The sequence below is a fragment of the Leptonotus elevatus genome, chromosome 1 (assembly GCF_054856555.1).
Source record: "Leptonotus elevatus isolate MCC_2025b chromosome 1, RoL_Lele_1.0, whole genome shotgun sequence".
NCBI classification, from domain to species: domain Eukaryota; kingdom Metazoa; phylum Chordata; class Actinopteri; order Syngnathiformes; family Syngnathidae; genus Leptonotus; species Leptonotus elevatus.
In genome coordinates this window covers 3,701,521-3,716,396 of record NC_141239.1, presented here as the reverse complement: position 1 = coordinate 3,716,396, position 14,876 = coordinate 3,701,521, and the positions used below count along the sequence as shown (strand labels likewise).

The 14,876-nt window shown below is 39.6% G+C and overlaps 1 protein-coding gene across 2 annotated transcripts in view; it reads left to right on the top strand.

Annotated features, from left to right (window-relative positions):
- LOC147180417 (receptor-type tyrosine-protein phosphatase N2-like) overlaps positions 1–14,876 on the top strand; it is a 92,219-nt gene that overhangs the window by 5,637 nt on the left and 71,706 nt on the right. Inside the window, exons 2-10 of one of the 2 annotated variants that reach the window (XM_086071445.1) lie at positions 1,094–1,144; positions 1,221–1,334; positions 4,860–4,971; positions 5,033–5,168; positions 6,601–6,874; positions 8,551–8,823; positions 8,942–8,982; positions 10,636–10,982; positions 11,091–11,177. In XM_086071445.1, the coding sequence (XP_085927571.1) occupies positions 1,094–1,144; positions 1,221–1,334; positions 4,860–4,971; positions 5,033–5,168; positions 6,601–6,874; positions 8,551–8,823; positions 8,942–8,982; positions 10,636–10,982; positions 11,091–11,177 (1,435 nt within the window). Of the gene's footprint in view, positions 1–1,093; positions 1,145–1,220; positions 1,335–3,106; positions 3,359–4,859; positions 4,972–5,032; positions 5,169–6,600; positions 6,875–8,550; positions 8,824–8,941; positions 8,983–10,635; positions 10,983–11,090; positions 11,178–14,876 lie in introns of those variants that run through there. The other variant, XM_086071454.1, reaches the window with a different exon arrangement.

Sequence of the window (14,876 nt, the reverse complement as noted above, 5' to 3'; positions counted from 1 at the left end):
GCTAACTTCTTTTTTTTTTTTTTAAACCATCAACCAGGCTTGAAACCCATGAATTGACACCCTAACCTTTACTTGAAACCTTCATTTGAAACCTACCTTGAAACTATAACCCCTGTTGGAACCCCTATCCAAAGCTTGAAACCCAAACCCTGCTATTTGAAAATCTTTGAATCGTCGACTTAAAAACGTGAAAATCTTCGTTTGAAACCCTAACTATTGCTTGAAGCCCTAATTTAATACCCTAACACTGGTTTGAAACCCTAACCCAATTTTTTTTATTTTGAAGCCCTAACCCAAACTCAAAACACTAATTTGAAAATATAAACTTTGTTTAAACTCGGGTTTGAAACAATAAACGGACATTTAAAACCTTACCCTAGGCTTGACATCCTAAATTGGCCCGCTTACCTTTTCTTGTAACCCTAATTTGAAACCCTTGTTTAACATCTTTACCCTGCCTTCAAACCCTAAACTTTGCTGAAACTTTCATTTCAAAACCTAAACCCTGCTATGAAAAAATTTGAAGCCAGAACCCGACCCTAATTTTTGGTTTGAAACCCTAACCCAGACTTGAACCCATCATTTGAAACTTGAACCCATGTTTAAAGCTATAACTGGCTATAGCTGGTATGGATTTTTGAATTTGAATAAAATTCTGATATGCGATTAATCGGCCGATGAATTAAAAAAAAATATATATCATGTCCAGAATATCTCCTTTAGCACTTACAACAACAAAGATGAAATACAGGCAGAATATTTGACTGTTTTATAGTACATTGTCCTTTAGTACTAACTTTACCACAAAGAGAAAATTTTGATGTTTTTTGTTTTTTTCTAGTTTTTTGGCGATTAAAAAAAAAAAAAGTTTGAATATCATTATCCTTGTCATATGTTGTATTCTGTTAATGGGGGAAGGGATCATCAGATTTTGGCCGATGAGAATAAACTCCATATTATAACATAATAACCATAATATTGTCATTTGCCACTTTACGGTCTATTTGGCCATTTTTATTAATAATTCAGCAACAAGTGATTCAGTACATTTTTGTGGGGCAGCTTTGAAGTCAATTCCTTGTGTTATTTCCAGGTTGTCTATTTGAGCGAGAACTGTGCACGCCGTTCGAGCTTTGCGTCAACGGTGAGATTGTTTTATGGTTTTGACTTGTGGTGTGCCCGGCCTGTGTCCCAATACTTTTGTCTCCGCGCGTTTGCAGACGGGATGTTCGGAAGGTGTAACTCCGTCCCGGTGAGTGACGTTTACTCGTACGACGTCACCCTGCCCGTCGTTCAACATTTTCGACTGCTGCTGGACAAGATGGCCGCTGCGGGTAAATGCACGCAATGCACACAATATGTATGCTGGATTTCATCCATCCATTTTCTTCACCGCTTAGTCCTCACAAGGGTCGCGGGGGTTGCTGGAGCCCATCCCAGCTGGCTTCGGGCAGTAGGCGGGGTACATCCTTGACTGGTTGCCAGCCAATCGCAGGGCACGCATGCAAACTCCACCCAGGAAGTGAATGTGATCAGTTTCACATTTCAATGTCATAAATTTCATGGTATAATTTAATACATTTCGTGATTAATTTCATGTTGCAACGTGACAAAGGTCACATTTTATGTCACTTTCTAATACAATACATTTCACATCAAATCGTGATGAGTTTGACGTTATAACAAGATTTGATGTTTTAAAACCCCTGTAACATATTTTTTTTACGACATAAATTAAATGAGCCAAAATTTGGCTCATTATTAGAAGTGTGATATCTAAGTCGTTCCTGAATATTTCTTTACTTGCGACCACTCAAAATGTCCATAAATATATAGTTTTTATTTATTTGTTTTTGATGCCCTCTATGGACAATAAAAGCAATATTGTCCTAAGAGTGCAACTAACTATCATCTGTATATATATATATATATATATATATATATATATATATGGGTTATATATATATATAATATATATATATATTGTTTCCCACACATGGGTTATATATATATATATATATATATATATATATATATATATATATATATATATATATATATATATATATATATATATATATATATGGGTTATATTTATATATATATATATATATATATATATGGGTTATATATATATATAAAAAACACATTTAAATTGGAATAATCACGGACGCGTGTACACATACACTCATACGCGTCACGCGTGTGCACGTCACTGTTACTGCGTGCACACACGCTCACAGGCCTGCCTGCGCTCTCGATCCCAACCATGCTTTCATGTTTTGGTATAAGATTGGGGACAGAGGACGCAAATAAGTCAGCTCAACCAAAAATGATAATTAGCTCTCTAGCGCCATACGGTGTATTATGGCTTTTATGACTTAAGTCAAAACAAATTTTCTACGTTTATTTGATGCCCCAGTGAAGCGATAAATTAGGTCATTGCGGGAAATGCATGAAAATTCAGATTTATAATGGGAGTCAATGGGCCAAAATTTGGACATTTTTACTCATGTATACTATAAAAATTTGTTTCCCACATATAATAATGACAATGGTCATTTTGAAATTTTGGACGGTGCCATTTTGAACTTCAACATGTTTTGGACAATTGGGTGCAATTTCAGCTCACTCAGTGATTTTTTTCATATGTTTTATATTTGATATTAATATTAATAAAAGCAAAAAGCCAAACATTTGACATATTCCTTACGAGGGTATTACGTTCCTCATGTTAACGTGATACAAAAAAAAAAATATATATATATATATATTATCACCTTATAAAGTGGAACTTATCATGAAATGTATCATGTTGAAATGTGAAATTTAGCACTTTTGACATGAATTTTATCACATTAAAACGAAAAATTTAATACATTATGATGTGATTAACTTTGTAATTTTTTGGGGCGTGGCAGCAATAGGCTTCCGTAGCTAAGAACCGAATCATCTGCATTCATGAGAAGAGTTGAAAAGCGCTCCAGCGTCCACTAGAGGGAGACATAAAGCAGACAGGCGCCCTCTTCTGTGATCTCCTGATGAGGCCACTTTGCTTTGAGTGACATCTTAAAGGAGAGAAAAATGCTCCATAAAAAAAGAAGCCGCATTGATCATTTGACAAAAGATTCCAGCATGACGAGGCGGAGGGAACCACGAGTAGTTTGGACGCCACGCGAGCACGAGACGAGATGAGAGAGAGAATGTGTGTTGCTGTCCGCTCCCGAGCTTCACGCCTGACTTGCTTTATTAGCCTCCCATCTGTTAGCATGCTGCTAAGGCCTTTATGGCGCTTTTGATGGTGACTGTTCGTCTGGTCGGACGTTAACGAGGCGCTACGGTGGATGCCGAGAGATGAGTAGGAATTGTTAATTGCTTGTTTGAATGCGAAGAGATGTCAGCCGAGCTAAAATGTCACAGAAAGGGAAATAGACGGGCTGCGGTTGGCGGTTCAAAGTCAATTCAGAGATCTGATCCGAAATACATTTTTCATGTCTGAAGTATCTTGTGCTTTTCTGTCAAGTGGTTCAAACTAGTGAGAGACCGATACCAATTATCAGTAGTCGAGGTGACCGATTACCGATATTTCAAGGCCATATTCATTTGCAGTAAAAGAGAAAATGTTAGCGACAACATAAAAAAAATGTCAAAGAACAAAACAGAACTCTTCTTTTAATTTTAAATTTATAAAGCATTGACAAGATTTGTTTAAAAATTATAACAAAAACTGCAAGGAGCTAAATTAAATACTTATTTTCCTTTCGGCTTTTCCCGTCAGGGGTCGTTAAGCAAGCAAATAGATCCCAAGTTTCATTTGAAAATAGGTCATTTGAGTGACATTGAGCGAAAATTAAAAAGATAAGGAGAAAACAAGCTTTTTGTGAAAAGATGCATTTTCTGCACAAGAGTGACTTTGACACAAAGAATTTTTTGTTTAGTGATGCTCTGTGAATTAGATTTAATGTGACAAAGGCTTTGATCATTCTTGTCATCCTTGAAAACGTTCTATTTCCTAAGATCCGCCATGTTTTCTTGTCATTTGATACTACCATTGAAAAGAGATACAACGCTGCCATCTGCTGGCCATAGTTAGTGGCTGTTTTTCGTTTTTTTCCGCCATCCCATTCGCAAACCATAGATGCGCAAGACGTTGCGTTGCCCATTGAGAAAAAAAAACGTGGTTGACGTTATTGGCGGTATACAGTGGGTGTGTCCTTAACGTCAATTGATATATTTTTTTAAAATAAAGAGTTGACAGCTTTGTTTAAAAATTATAACAAAAACTGCAGGGAGCTTCCAGGTTCATCATCATGTGTTAAGCTAAATTAAAAACTAAGCAAAAAAGTTACCTAATATTTCAACATCATTACTTCATTTTATTTATTTATTTATTATAAAATAAAAAGTGTAGGGCGTTCCCAGTGTCAGCATCATTTTTTTTTTAAAGTGGAAATTTAAATAAATCCATAAAATGAAAAGCTCCCTGTATCTCACTCAGCGACAAATGCATGCGAATGTAGCCATTTTATTTATTTTTGTCAGGGTTTATTAAAAAGGTTTCAGTAGATCTTCACAGACAGTTAAAAATGGTCTGAATATGTTTGAAGTGTCTTTGCGACACGTAAAAAACCCGTCTATGAACAGCTTACATACAAATCCTGATGAAAGCCCTACGTTCGCAAGCACTCCCTTTCTTTAACGGCCTTAAGATTCATAAAAAAGCCTGATGCCGATCATTTTCAAAATGCCAAATATCGGCGCTGATAATCAGCCAGGCCAATAATCGGTCTATCCCTAGTTCAAACTTAAACAGAGCTTGTTGTGTCCGACTACTAAAGTGTAATTTGTCACCGTTGCAGGTTTGACGTGGGAGGATGACGCCACCCAGCATGTTCTGGCCAAAGAGCTCACCAAAGTCCAGAAGATTCCTCCGCGATCGGCGACGAGTGCCGCCGCCGACGCGGACGGCAGGTAAGACGCTCGGGGACGATGGGGAAGCGGTGCATGATGGGTAAACGCAGCTCATCGGCAGGCCGGCGAACAAGGCGACGGAGCCGGTCGACAGGAGGCTGAAGCCGGTGGAGGCGGAGCTTAGCAGGAACCTGCAGACGTACCTCCAGCGTCTCCGACTTGTCCCGAAGGCGGGCGGCGCTGAAAGCCTGAGCAAGGTTTTGTCACTTTATTATTATTATTACTTTTTCCAAGTCCTACTTGATTGTCCAGTAAGCAGGCGGTGGCGGGGTTCGATTCCCTTTTGAAGCTCCTTTTTCTTTTGACCGCAATTAATAATGACAAATGTTCACGTAATTGATCTTTCGATTGACTTTATAAGCATTCCACATGCATTCAGCTTTTATTACCGTTCAGCTTTCAGCATTCCTGTGCAATTTCTGCAGAAATGGCACTTTTTCTAGTTCGACTTATTCATATTCATATCCTTTATTTATTTTTTTTTCTTTCTTTCTTTCTTTTTTCTAATAAAGAGCTCAGTATTGTTCATTCGGAAATGTCATCATCATTGCTCTTTATTTTTTATTTTATTTTTTTATTTTTTATTTTTTTTTGTGTGTGTGTGGGTGAGTATGTGTATGTGCGTGCGTGCGTGCGTGCGTGCGTGCGTGTATTTGTTAGCTCACCAAAAAAACCTATTAGAAAAAATCTCATACCGTTCACCTAAACCGAACACCGCCGTCAGGAGACCCAAGGGGACCAAAGAAAACCACCCCCACCCCCCACCCCCAGCACCCCCCCCCACCCCGCAACCCCCACCACTGCCCCCCCCAACAAAGCCGGACAGGGGACCGCAGCACTGCTCTATACTGCGGCCCCCAACCGATGGCACCCCCACAAGCCCCACCCCCACCCCCAAGTTGTGTGGTGTATTAAAATTGGAGGGGAGTTGTAGGGTGAAGACGGTGTTTCCACCCTACCCCACCCCCCAAAGTGTGTTATGTGCCCTATATGTCTATAAAAGTGTATTGTGCAAACCTAGTGTAGTGAGTTAAGAGGAGCGACCAGCGGGGCCTTCCCCAACCGGGCGGGGGCAGGAGGCGCACCGGCCCACCAATCCCCCACCCACCCCACCGGGACCCCGGCGGGCATATGGGACCCGTCCGGCGTGGCGATAAGGGCTCATATTCATATCCTGTTCTGTCCACATTCAATTCACACATGCAACATCCGATCGACACCGTTCCAATTTCAACTTGCTCCAAATAGTCACGCCAACCGGGCTGATCATTTTTCTCATTCAACGCACTTGACAGTTTTCACCCAATTTAATATTTTATGTGAAACATTTCCCATTCATAGTGCGTGGGAGACCACGGTTCGTGTCACGATTGAAGCAGATTTGAGTCCAACTTCAATTTGAAATAATAATCATTGGACAATTATTTAACGTCCATTATATTCAATGTCATATATTGTAATAATAAAGCTGAGCACATCATTCATATATTATCATTCATCTTTCAGCATTCACACGCAATTTCAGCAGAAATTTGCACATCTGGTTTTTGAAGGTCTTTCCTTGCTCAAAAACTGTCTCTCCGTGTCTCTCCGTGAACCAGGAAACTGGAATAACTTTGTGTTTTCCAGAATGGCCGAGTCCAGTCGGACCTGTACACCTCCGAGTCGGACCCGACGAGTTCTCAGGCGTTGTCGTCCCTCAAAGTGAAGCAGAACCCGTCAGTGGATCGGCTCCAAATTCTCCTGAACGTCCTGAGGCAGCTTCTCTCCACGCAGCCTGACGCACCGTCCCGCCTCAGACCCGTCTACACCCACCCAGAAGCTTCTTCTGCCCCCAGGAACTTCAAACCCAGACCTAAACCTCCGGGAGCTTCTGCCAAGAAGCCTCTCACGTTAGTGGACGGTACGTTCTGGTCTTAAATGGAGAACGGAGGACAATTATATGCTGTGTATTTCAAACAACCACAATTGCTAGCTTCATGCTAACACATCGTGGGAAACAGCATGGACGGGCTAACAAAACTAGCATCAGTGTCGCAGTAGCTATAAACGTTTAAGCAAAAGATTTTTGAACACATGTCCAAAGAGGGGAAGCAAATATTGGGACCAAAATGGTTCAATTCTTTACATTCTGGTAATTTACGTCATCACTGTATGTTTTTGTAATACTAATGAGCTAATAATAAATAACAATAATAATAATAAATAGCTCTTAGTAGTAGGCCTAAATGTTCATAAAACATATTTTTTTTAAACCACTGTGACTGTACCCATTATGTGCAGTTTGAATATGACCACTTTGTTTAGATAAACCGTGACGACACGGCACCGAAAAAGTGTAACGGAAAAGCAAGCACTTGGGGCCAAACAATGCCGCTCTAGTGTGGAATTGGTACAATGGAAAATGGCTAAAGTCACATCAGTAATCTGAGACAGCCTGTCTAAATAGATCCCCATAATTTAATGTGCTTGAATATTAGCTGTGGTGTACCGCAGGGGTCGATCTCGGCACCCTAGCAGTTTATTTTATACATTGATATGTGTAAAGTAGGGGTGGGTGAAACCCTGTTTCAAGATTCGATCCGATTCTGATTTTTTGGGTCTGCGATTCAATTCAGAATCGATTCAGAAGGATTTTTTTTATTCAAAATGACTTGATTGACAATGATTTCATGATCTATTCCAGTCTGACTCGCTAATGCTAATTAGCGCGCTACTCGCGACACTTTTATCACTCTAAAGAACGGCTATTCATACAAAACACTTCAGGAATGTTTACAGAGAAGCATGTCAACATTACTCGCCAGTATATGTGCTTCCTACGCTGCAAAAAGAACAACTTTCATTGGCATAACTTGAGCGTGACTTTTTCCTTTTACTCTCTCATGTGGCTACAACTTAACAGTGTATCAGAACGCGCGGAACCACACTGCCCCTAAGTGGCCAAATCAGGAACAACATGAACAGCACCCCCAATAAAGGCACATACAAACAAGGGCAAGATAGTATAAAATAATTTGAATAAAATCGATTTCGGGACATTTAAAATCGATTCTGAATCGTACTAAATGAGAATCGATTTTTTGGCACGCACGTCGTGTAAAGGTGGTTTTTGCTGTTGACGCAAATTTTCTAAACAAGGAGATTTGAAAGAAAAGAGATGTTTTGATGTACAGTGAATAAATTATCATTAAACCTGAACAAATCTAAGTACATGCTATTTGGAAATGGTCAAATCAAACAACATGTAAGTTTGGAAATTGAAAATGTGGAAATGAAAAGAGTTTATGAAATTAAGTTTGCCAACTATTCATCTTTTAGATCAGATATCAGTAAAAAATTTGTTCTAAATATGTACTATATTTTTCACATTTAAAATTGAGCAATGTTTGTTCTTAATTTGAAATATTTTATCTTCTAAATTGTATGGATTTGTGGATCATGTATGTTTTTAAGGATAATGTAAAGATTCAGCACCTTCTCGAGCAGACATTTTTTCATTTTTGCAAGAATGAAAACAACATAATATCTTGCACTTGTTTGGGACAAATCCAAATCAAATCATTTGTTCTCCTGCAGAGAAGTTTATCCAGAATGTGTTGAAGAACATGGGCAGGCAGCACCTGAACGTGGACAACCTATCGCCGCACGACGTGGGCCGGCTGTCCGACCTCATCGTGGACGCTTTGCAAGTGGTGGACAAGGACCGGGATCGGGCCCGACCGGGGCCGAGAGACTTGGGAGGCGAGCCGAGTGACGGCAAAGACGACGAAAGGAAAGAGATTGCCGGGGATGAGAAGAACGTGGAGGAAGCTCCCACTTTCAAGATGGCCTCTTCTGACCTATCTCAAGGTGCCGCCACTCAAACTTGACGGCTGTCAAATCACAAATTTGAATGCAAAAAGAGGCCATCATTGTTAGAACTAGAAGATGATGATATTGGTAATAATTGACATTTTTGTGCCAACAGAAGTCCAGCCACCGACAAACGACGACAATGTGAAGGACAAGGTGAGCCTGTTGGATGATTTCTCTATTAATGTCGTTTGACATTAGGAATATGAACTCATTCAAACCCAAAAACGTGTAAAGACGTTTTTTAATACTCTGTCCTTCACTCCCAAAAACGTATTTATACGTTTTAATGGTGTTTTTTTTAATGCAAGCGCATACAGAAGGCTTTGATGCAGCTCCGACATGAAGAGGTGGCTTAAAGCAATGGTAGTTATTACAAAAAACGGCCAGCAGGTGGCAGCAGAGTACGAGATCAGCCATGTTGCAACAAGCTCTTTTTGACAGTGTTTTTAACAGGTTTGTGAATAATGATAAAACTTATATATAACTATATTCTAATGCTAATTGCTGCAAAATGGAAACTTTTTTTTCCTGATGAAGGAAGGGACTCTAATCTTATTAACACAATATTCTGTGGGCCTTGCAAAATCAGTCAACATTCTGTAAAAACAGCTGGGAGCGAAGGGGGTTGCTCCAGTGAAAATAGCTGCCAGTGAATGAGTTAAGCAATACTCAAGATTAATCGATGAATTGTTGCACCTTTAATTATATAGACATACGTCCTTCGGTCGTGGTAGCTGACTAAAGCTAATGGCGCATTCAAAAGCTATTTGGCTAAAGCTAGCAGTGTCTGTAAAAGAAGCTCACTATGATTTTGTGAGGTGACTAAAATGAAGACTAACAGCGTGTGTAAAATAGAAATGCTCGGGAGTTTTACGAGCTGGTTAATGCTAACACTAGCTGTATAAAATAAAATGGAATGACTTTTATTGTCATCAGTATACACAATACATTGACGTTATATTATATGTACGCTACATTATATGCACGCTACATTATGTTGTTAGCGGTAACTAACATGCTAGCTGGCTAAAATTAACGCTAAAAGTGTACATAAAATAAAGGTATGTTAAGGTTGTGCTACCTGGCTAAAGCTAATTAAATATGCATTGTGTTCATTACCTATAGTTTTAGCTAGCATGCTAGCTGGCCAAAATTAGCATTGAAAATGTAGGTAAAATAAAGGTGCTTTGTGGTTGTGCTGGTTGGCTAAAATTGAAAGAATCTGTAAAATACATAAGTTGCATTGTTAGTTTTCTGTAGCTAGCATGTTAGCTGGATAAAATTAACGCTAAAAGTGTACGTAAAATTAAGGCGCACTTTGGTTGTGTTAGCTGGCTAAAGCTAATTGCATATTGCGCTACGGTTGTGTTAGCTAATCAAGACAGTAGAGGCATGCTACAATGGTGCTAGCTGTCGAAAACTACTGCTAATTGCGTAAAATAACGTCACTCTGCCATTCGTTGGCTAATTGAACGTATGTACATCAAAGTGTAATTTTGCTTCCAAGCTGGCAGTGAAAACATCATCTAGCTGGCTAAAGCTAATGAAATACGTTTTGTGTTCATTACCTTTAGCTAGCATGCTAGCTGGCTAAAATTAGCATTGAAAATAGGAAAAAATTGCATATAAGAGGTGCGCTACAGTTGTGTTAGCTAAAATCAGCACAGTACATAAATAGAGGCACGCTGCAATGGTGCTAGCTGTCGGAAGCTAATTGCTAATTTCGTCTGTAAAATAACGGCACTCTGCCATTGTGTTAACTGGCTAAATGAACATACGTACATCAAAGTGTAACTTTGCTTCCAGGCTGGCGGTGAAAACGTCTTCAGCAAACTTCTGGCCTATTTGGACCAAAGAGCCTCTTCCTCTTTCACGGCTTCGCCGCCGCCGCCTCCTCTTCATCGTCGCTCGGGCCTGGAGAACGTCCGCAGCCGCACCAGCGAGGAAGGCGTGTGGGTGCAAAAGAAAGACGCCACGCAGTCGGTGGAGGAAATGTCGGAGGTGGCGGGCTGGGTGAAGGCGGTGGCCCCGCCACTGGCCGCCGTCAAATACCAGGAAACGCGTCAGAATATGCCCGACGAACTCCAGCTGGACGTCAAGGCCGGCGGGGGCGAGGCCGACGACGTCTTCGGATACGTCATCACGGACACCGAGTGAGTGCGCGATCAATCGTGAAATGGAATTTCAAATGGCTTTAAAAAGTCTTTTTAAGTCTCATGTGATGAAGTCATGACTTTTTTTCTTCTATTTTGCCTCCTCAGCGGCCTTCAGACGGACCAAGGTCTGCGCATGATGGACATCCTGGCTCGCATGGCCAGAATCCGAATCACCGACTACGACGATTTGTCGTACGTATGAACACATTTTTTTTCGTCTTGGTGTGAGGGCAGATGAGCACAGAATGAAACGATCCACCCCCCCGTTTTTGACAAGCCATTGAAAGCCCGACACTCCATTAGCAACTAGCAAGAGTGTAGCGTAGTGTCCTTTAAGCTGTTAATTGACATCCACGTTGGAGTAAACTGTAAACCCAAACACGCGACAATCATAATAACATCTACTGTATATTTAAATACAAAACATGCTTTGTTTTTAAAACATCGCTAGCCTAGCGCTAATGCTAAAAGCGAAGGGAGAATCCCTACCAAATGCTAACTGGAATCGACTTCGGGAGTGTTTTTCCCTCATAAAATAAATACCCACAGGTGAGATAACACTACGCAAAGGCACAAATTCTTCCCAATGTGTGAAAAACGAGCTATTTTAATCGAATTAATTTGTAACTTACTTCTGTACTCACTTTTAAGTGTGTACACCATGAATGCACGGCACCACACTGCCCCCAAGAGGCTAAAACGCACAGGAACAGTCAGCATTTGTTCTTACCGTTTTTCTATTATTTCAGTATATTCTATTCTTATTTCACTTTCTTATTTTTATTTTGACATTCTCTTTTCAAGTTATATTTAAAGTTGATATTTCAAGGATTCAAAGCATTTATTTTCTCAAAATTCAAGGACGCAAACATCCAAGGATTTTTTTATTTGTTTTTGTCTTAACACACATTTCCACATGACATGGCACGAAATACAATCACCGAGGTCCCAGGTTAGCCCAGTAAGTCCCAAGACTTGTGAAAATAACACAAGATAAAAACATATAAAAAGAAAAGCTTCATGCTTAGAATGAAAATGAGTAATAAAAATACACGAGGCTTGAATTTCATCATTTGTACTTGACAAAAACAAAGTGCAGGGATGAATAGGCATGAATGATGCTACGATGACGCTTTTAAGTAGTTGAGCAGCTTTAGTAGTTGAATAAATACAAAGTGTTGAAATCACAAATTCATTGTTGACCACCAGATGTATTTTTAGCCAGCGCTAGCCACAGTTAGCGGCTCACAAATATCACGATCGCATGATGGTAAAAGCTTTTTTCACCATCTTACAATGACACTTACCTGAATCAAAACGGTCTGAACACACTTCGGTAGACTTTGGCGGTTGGAAACCTTTTCAGTTTATCTTTGCAATTCCGGACACTTCTTTGTCCGCTGCCATTCCACGTTCCATGGAACCGTGAACCGCACACAATGTGGGGCAAACGACGTCATGTGAATACGATCTATATATATGTGGACCGCACAAGCAATTGGTAAATAATAATTAATTGTCAAATTCATTGACAACTATTTTAGAGACCTTTTTAAACTGTCCAAATCCTCACAATTAATATTTTCCGATTTCTGTAGTCCTCCATGCGAGATTGATGATCTTTGTGTTGAATCAAAACAAGACATTTGAAAACATCTAGTTTTATTTTGACAAAAAAAAAACATATGACTTTTTTTTTGCTGATTTTCAGACAGCTGCTATTAAGGATTAGATTCATCAGATCTAAAAGTAATCAAATTACCGGCAATCGATTACTTAGATTAGAATTGTTAGTTGCAGCGCTACGTGGAAAACATTCCTTTAAACACAACCATTAATAATAAAGCATTTGTAATGGACGGCAATTTAACATTTTGTGACACAATGCCCAAAAAATCGTAATCGATCAAATTGATTAATCGCCCAATCCGATGTAGTGTACACTCTAAAAAGGAGAATTGTTGAACCATTTTCACATTACAAATTGAAATGTTGATCAACTTAAAAAAAAATGCTTCAATTGGTAACCCACGATTGAATTAAGTTAGTCCAAAGTGAATATGTTAAGTTTAATTAATTAGTTCATTACATTTAATATATTCCCCTGAATTACGGTAAATTTATCTAAAGTAATTTTTGCAAAATTTACTTAACAAACAAAACAAACTTAAGATATTCACTTTGAACTAACTTAATTAAATCGTGTGTTACCAATTGAAGCGATTTTATTTTAATTTTTTTAAGTTGGTCAACAATTCAATTTGTAATCTTAAACTGGTTCAACAATTTTCAACAACTCTTTTTAGAGTGTACATCACAAATTGTGAGCCCCCTTTATCGTCTATTTGTGTAGCGTAGCATCGGCCAACTTCCTGTCTGCATCAGCGAAGCGCTCGCGGCACTTGAGCCAAACATCCACTCGGCTGCACACCCACGCGATGACTCGCACCCTCGTTCCCACAACATTTGGAAGCGTCACATAACCGAGAGTGAGATTAGCACATCGGATGCGCTCAGCCGCTAGTGTTAGCTCACAGATGAGTGGAGCTGATGTAACGTCTCGTTGGAATGAGGGGGTCTTGTCTTGTCGTGTCATGTCACAAAGGCGCCACCAGGGGCGACAGCGGGCCAGAGGTCAGCTCAAGCCGCAGGAAATGACACTCTTGATTCAGGTGCAAATTGTGTCAGCCTTATTAATTATTTCACCCCATTATAATAATTCCATGGTGTCTTAAAATCACGACGACCAATTTTAACTCATTCACTGCCATTGACGGCTATAGACGCCAAAAATTCATTTGAACTATTTCTATTAGTTTATGTTTATTTATCATGTTAAAGTGGGCTACACATGTAGCGATAATCTGGCAATTTGATCGTGAGGGATTATCCTGTGGTGTGGTGGGTCATGTTAAGTGTAATTTTTCGGCAAACGTAAAGCGTTGTACACACGTACCAATAATCGGTCCAGTTTTTGAGCCCAATCTCATTTACCGATAATCTGGCCAATTTTGATCTTGATTCCAACGTGGTGTTAAAAGTCAATGAAGGCCTGGTTATTGGATGTCCGTAAAGATGATCGTGAGCGATTACCCAGTGGTTTGGGGTGTGTTGAGTCCTTTTTACTCTTTGATGTCCCGTGTAATCAGTCATTTTCCCTCCCGAATCATTTTAGCAAATGTAAAGCAGGGTACACACATACCGATAATTGGACCAGATTTTGAGACCACCCGCTGTGATTACTGTAATGCTTAACTCTTTTTTTTTTTTTTTGTCTTATTTAGTACTGCAATATAATTACTCTATCAGGATTTTTACTTTAATTGACTGATTACAAAGTCCACAAAAAATACCAAGACAGTGTTCCCTCGTTTCACGCGAGTTCATCTTTCACGGCCTCGCTGCTGCAGATTTTTTACAGCATGTTTTTTTTTTTTTTTTTAACTGCGTGCTTCTTTTTTTCTTCTCTTTTTTTAAAGTGTATGCACGCGTTGTCCGGTCTGAAATGGGCCTTAATCGAAAACTCTCTTGTCACTAAATAGGGTTTTTAGTAAGAATGCTGTGTATTTGATTGTTTAAAAAACACACAAAAAAATCCTTATTATTACGTACTGACTCTCGGACTGAAACGATTAATCGAATATTACTTAATCAGTATGTAAGGGCGTTTTTCAAGAGGATAAGCGATTCAGAGAATGAATGGATGGACCATTTAGTTGATTGTCTAAAACGTAGACTCAAAATCCCGATACAGTGATCAAAGAGTGCTTGAAATGAACGATTAGGTCTGTGTATGTTTGTTTCCGATGTGGAAGGTGTCGCCATCCATCAAGTGAGCCATTTCCTGTCGCGGCGTTGGCCTCGGCATGCAGATTGATGACTTTGTCACGT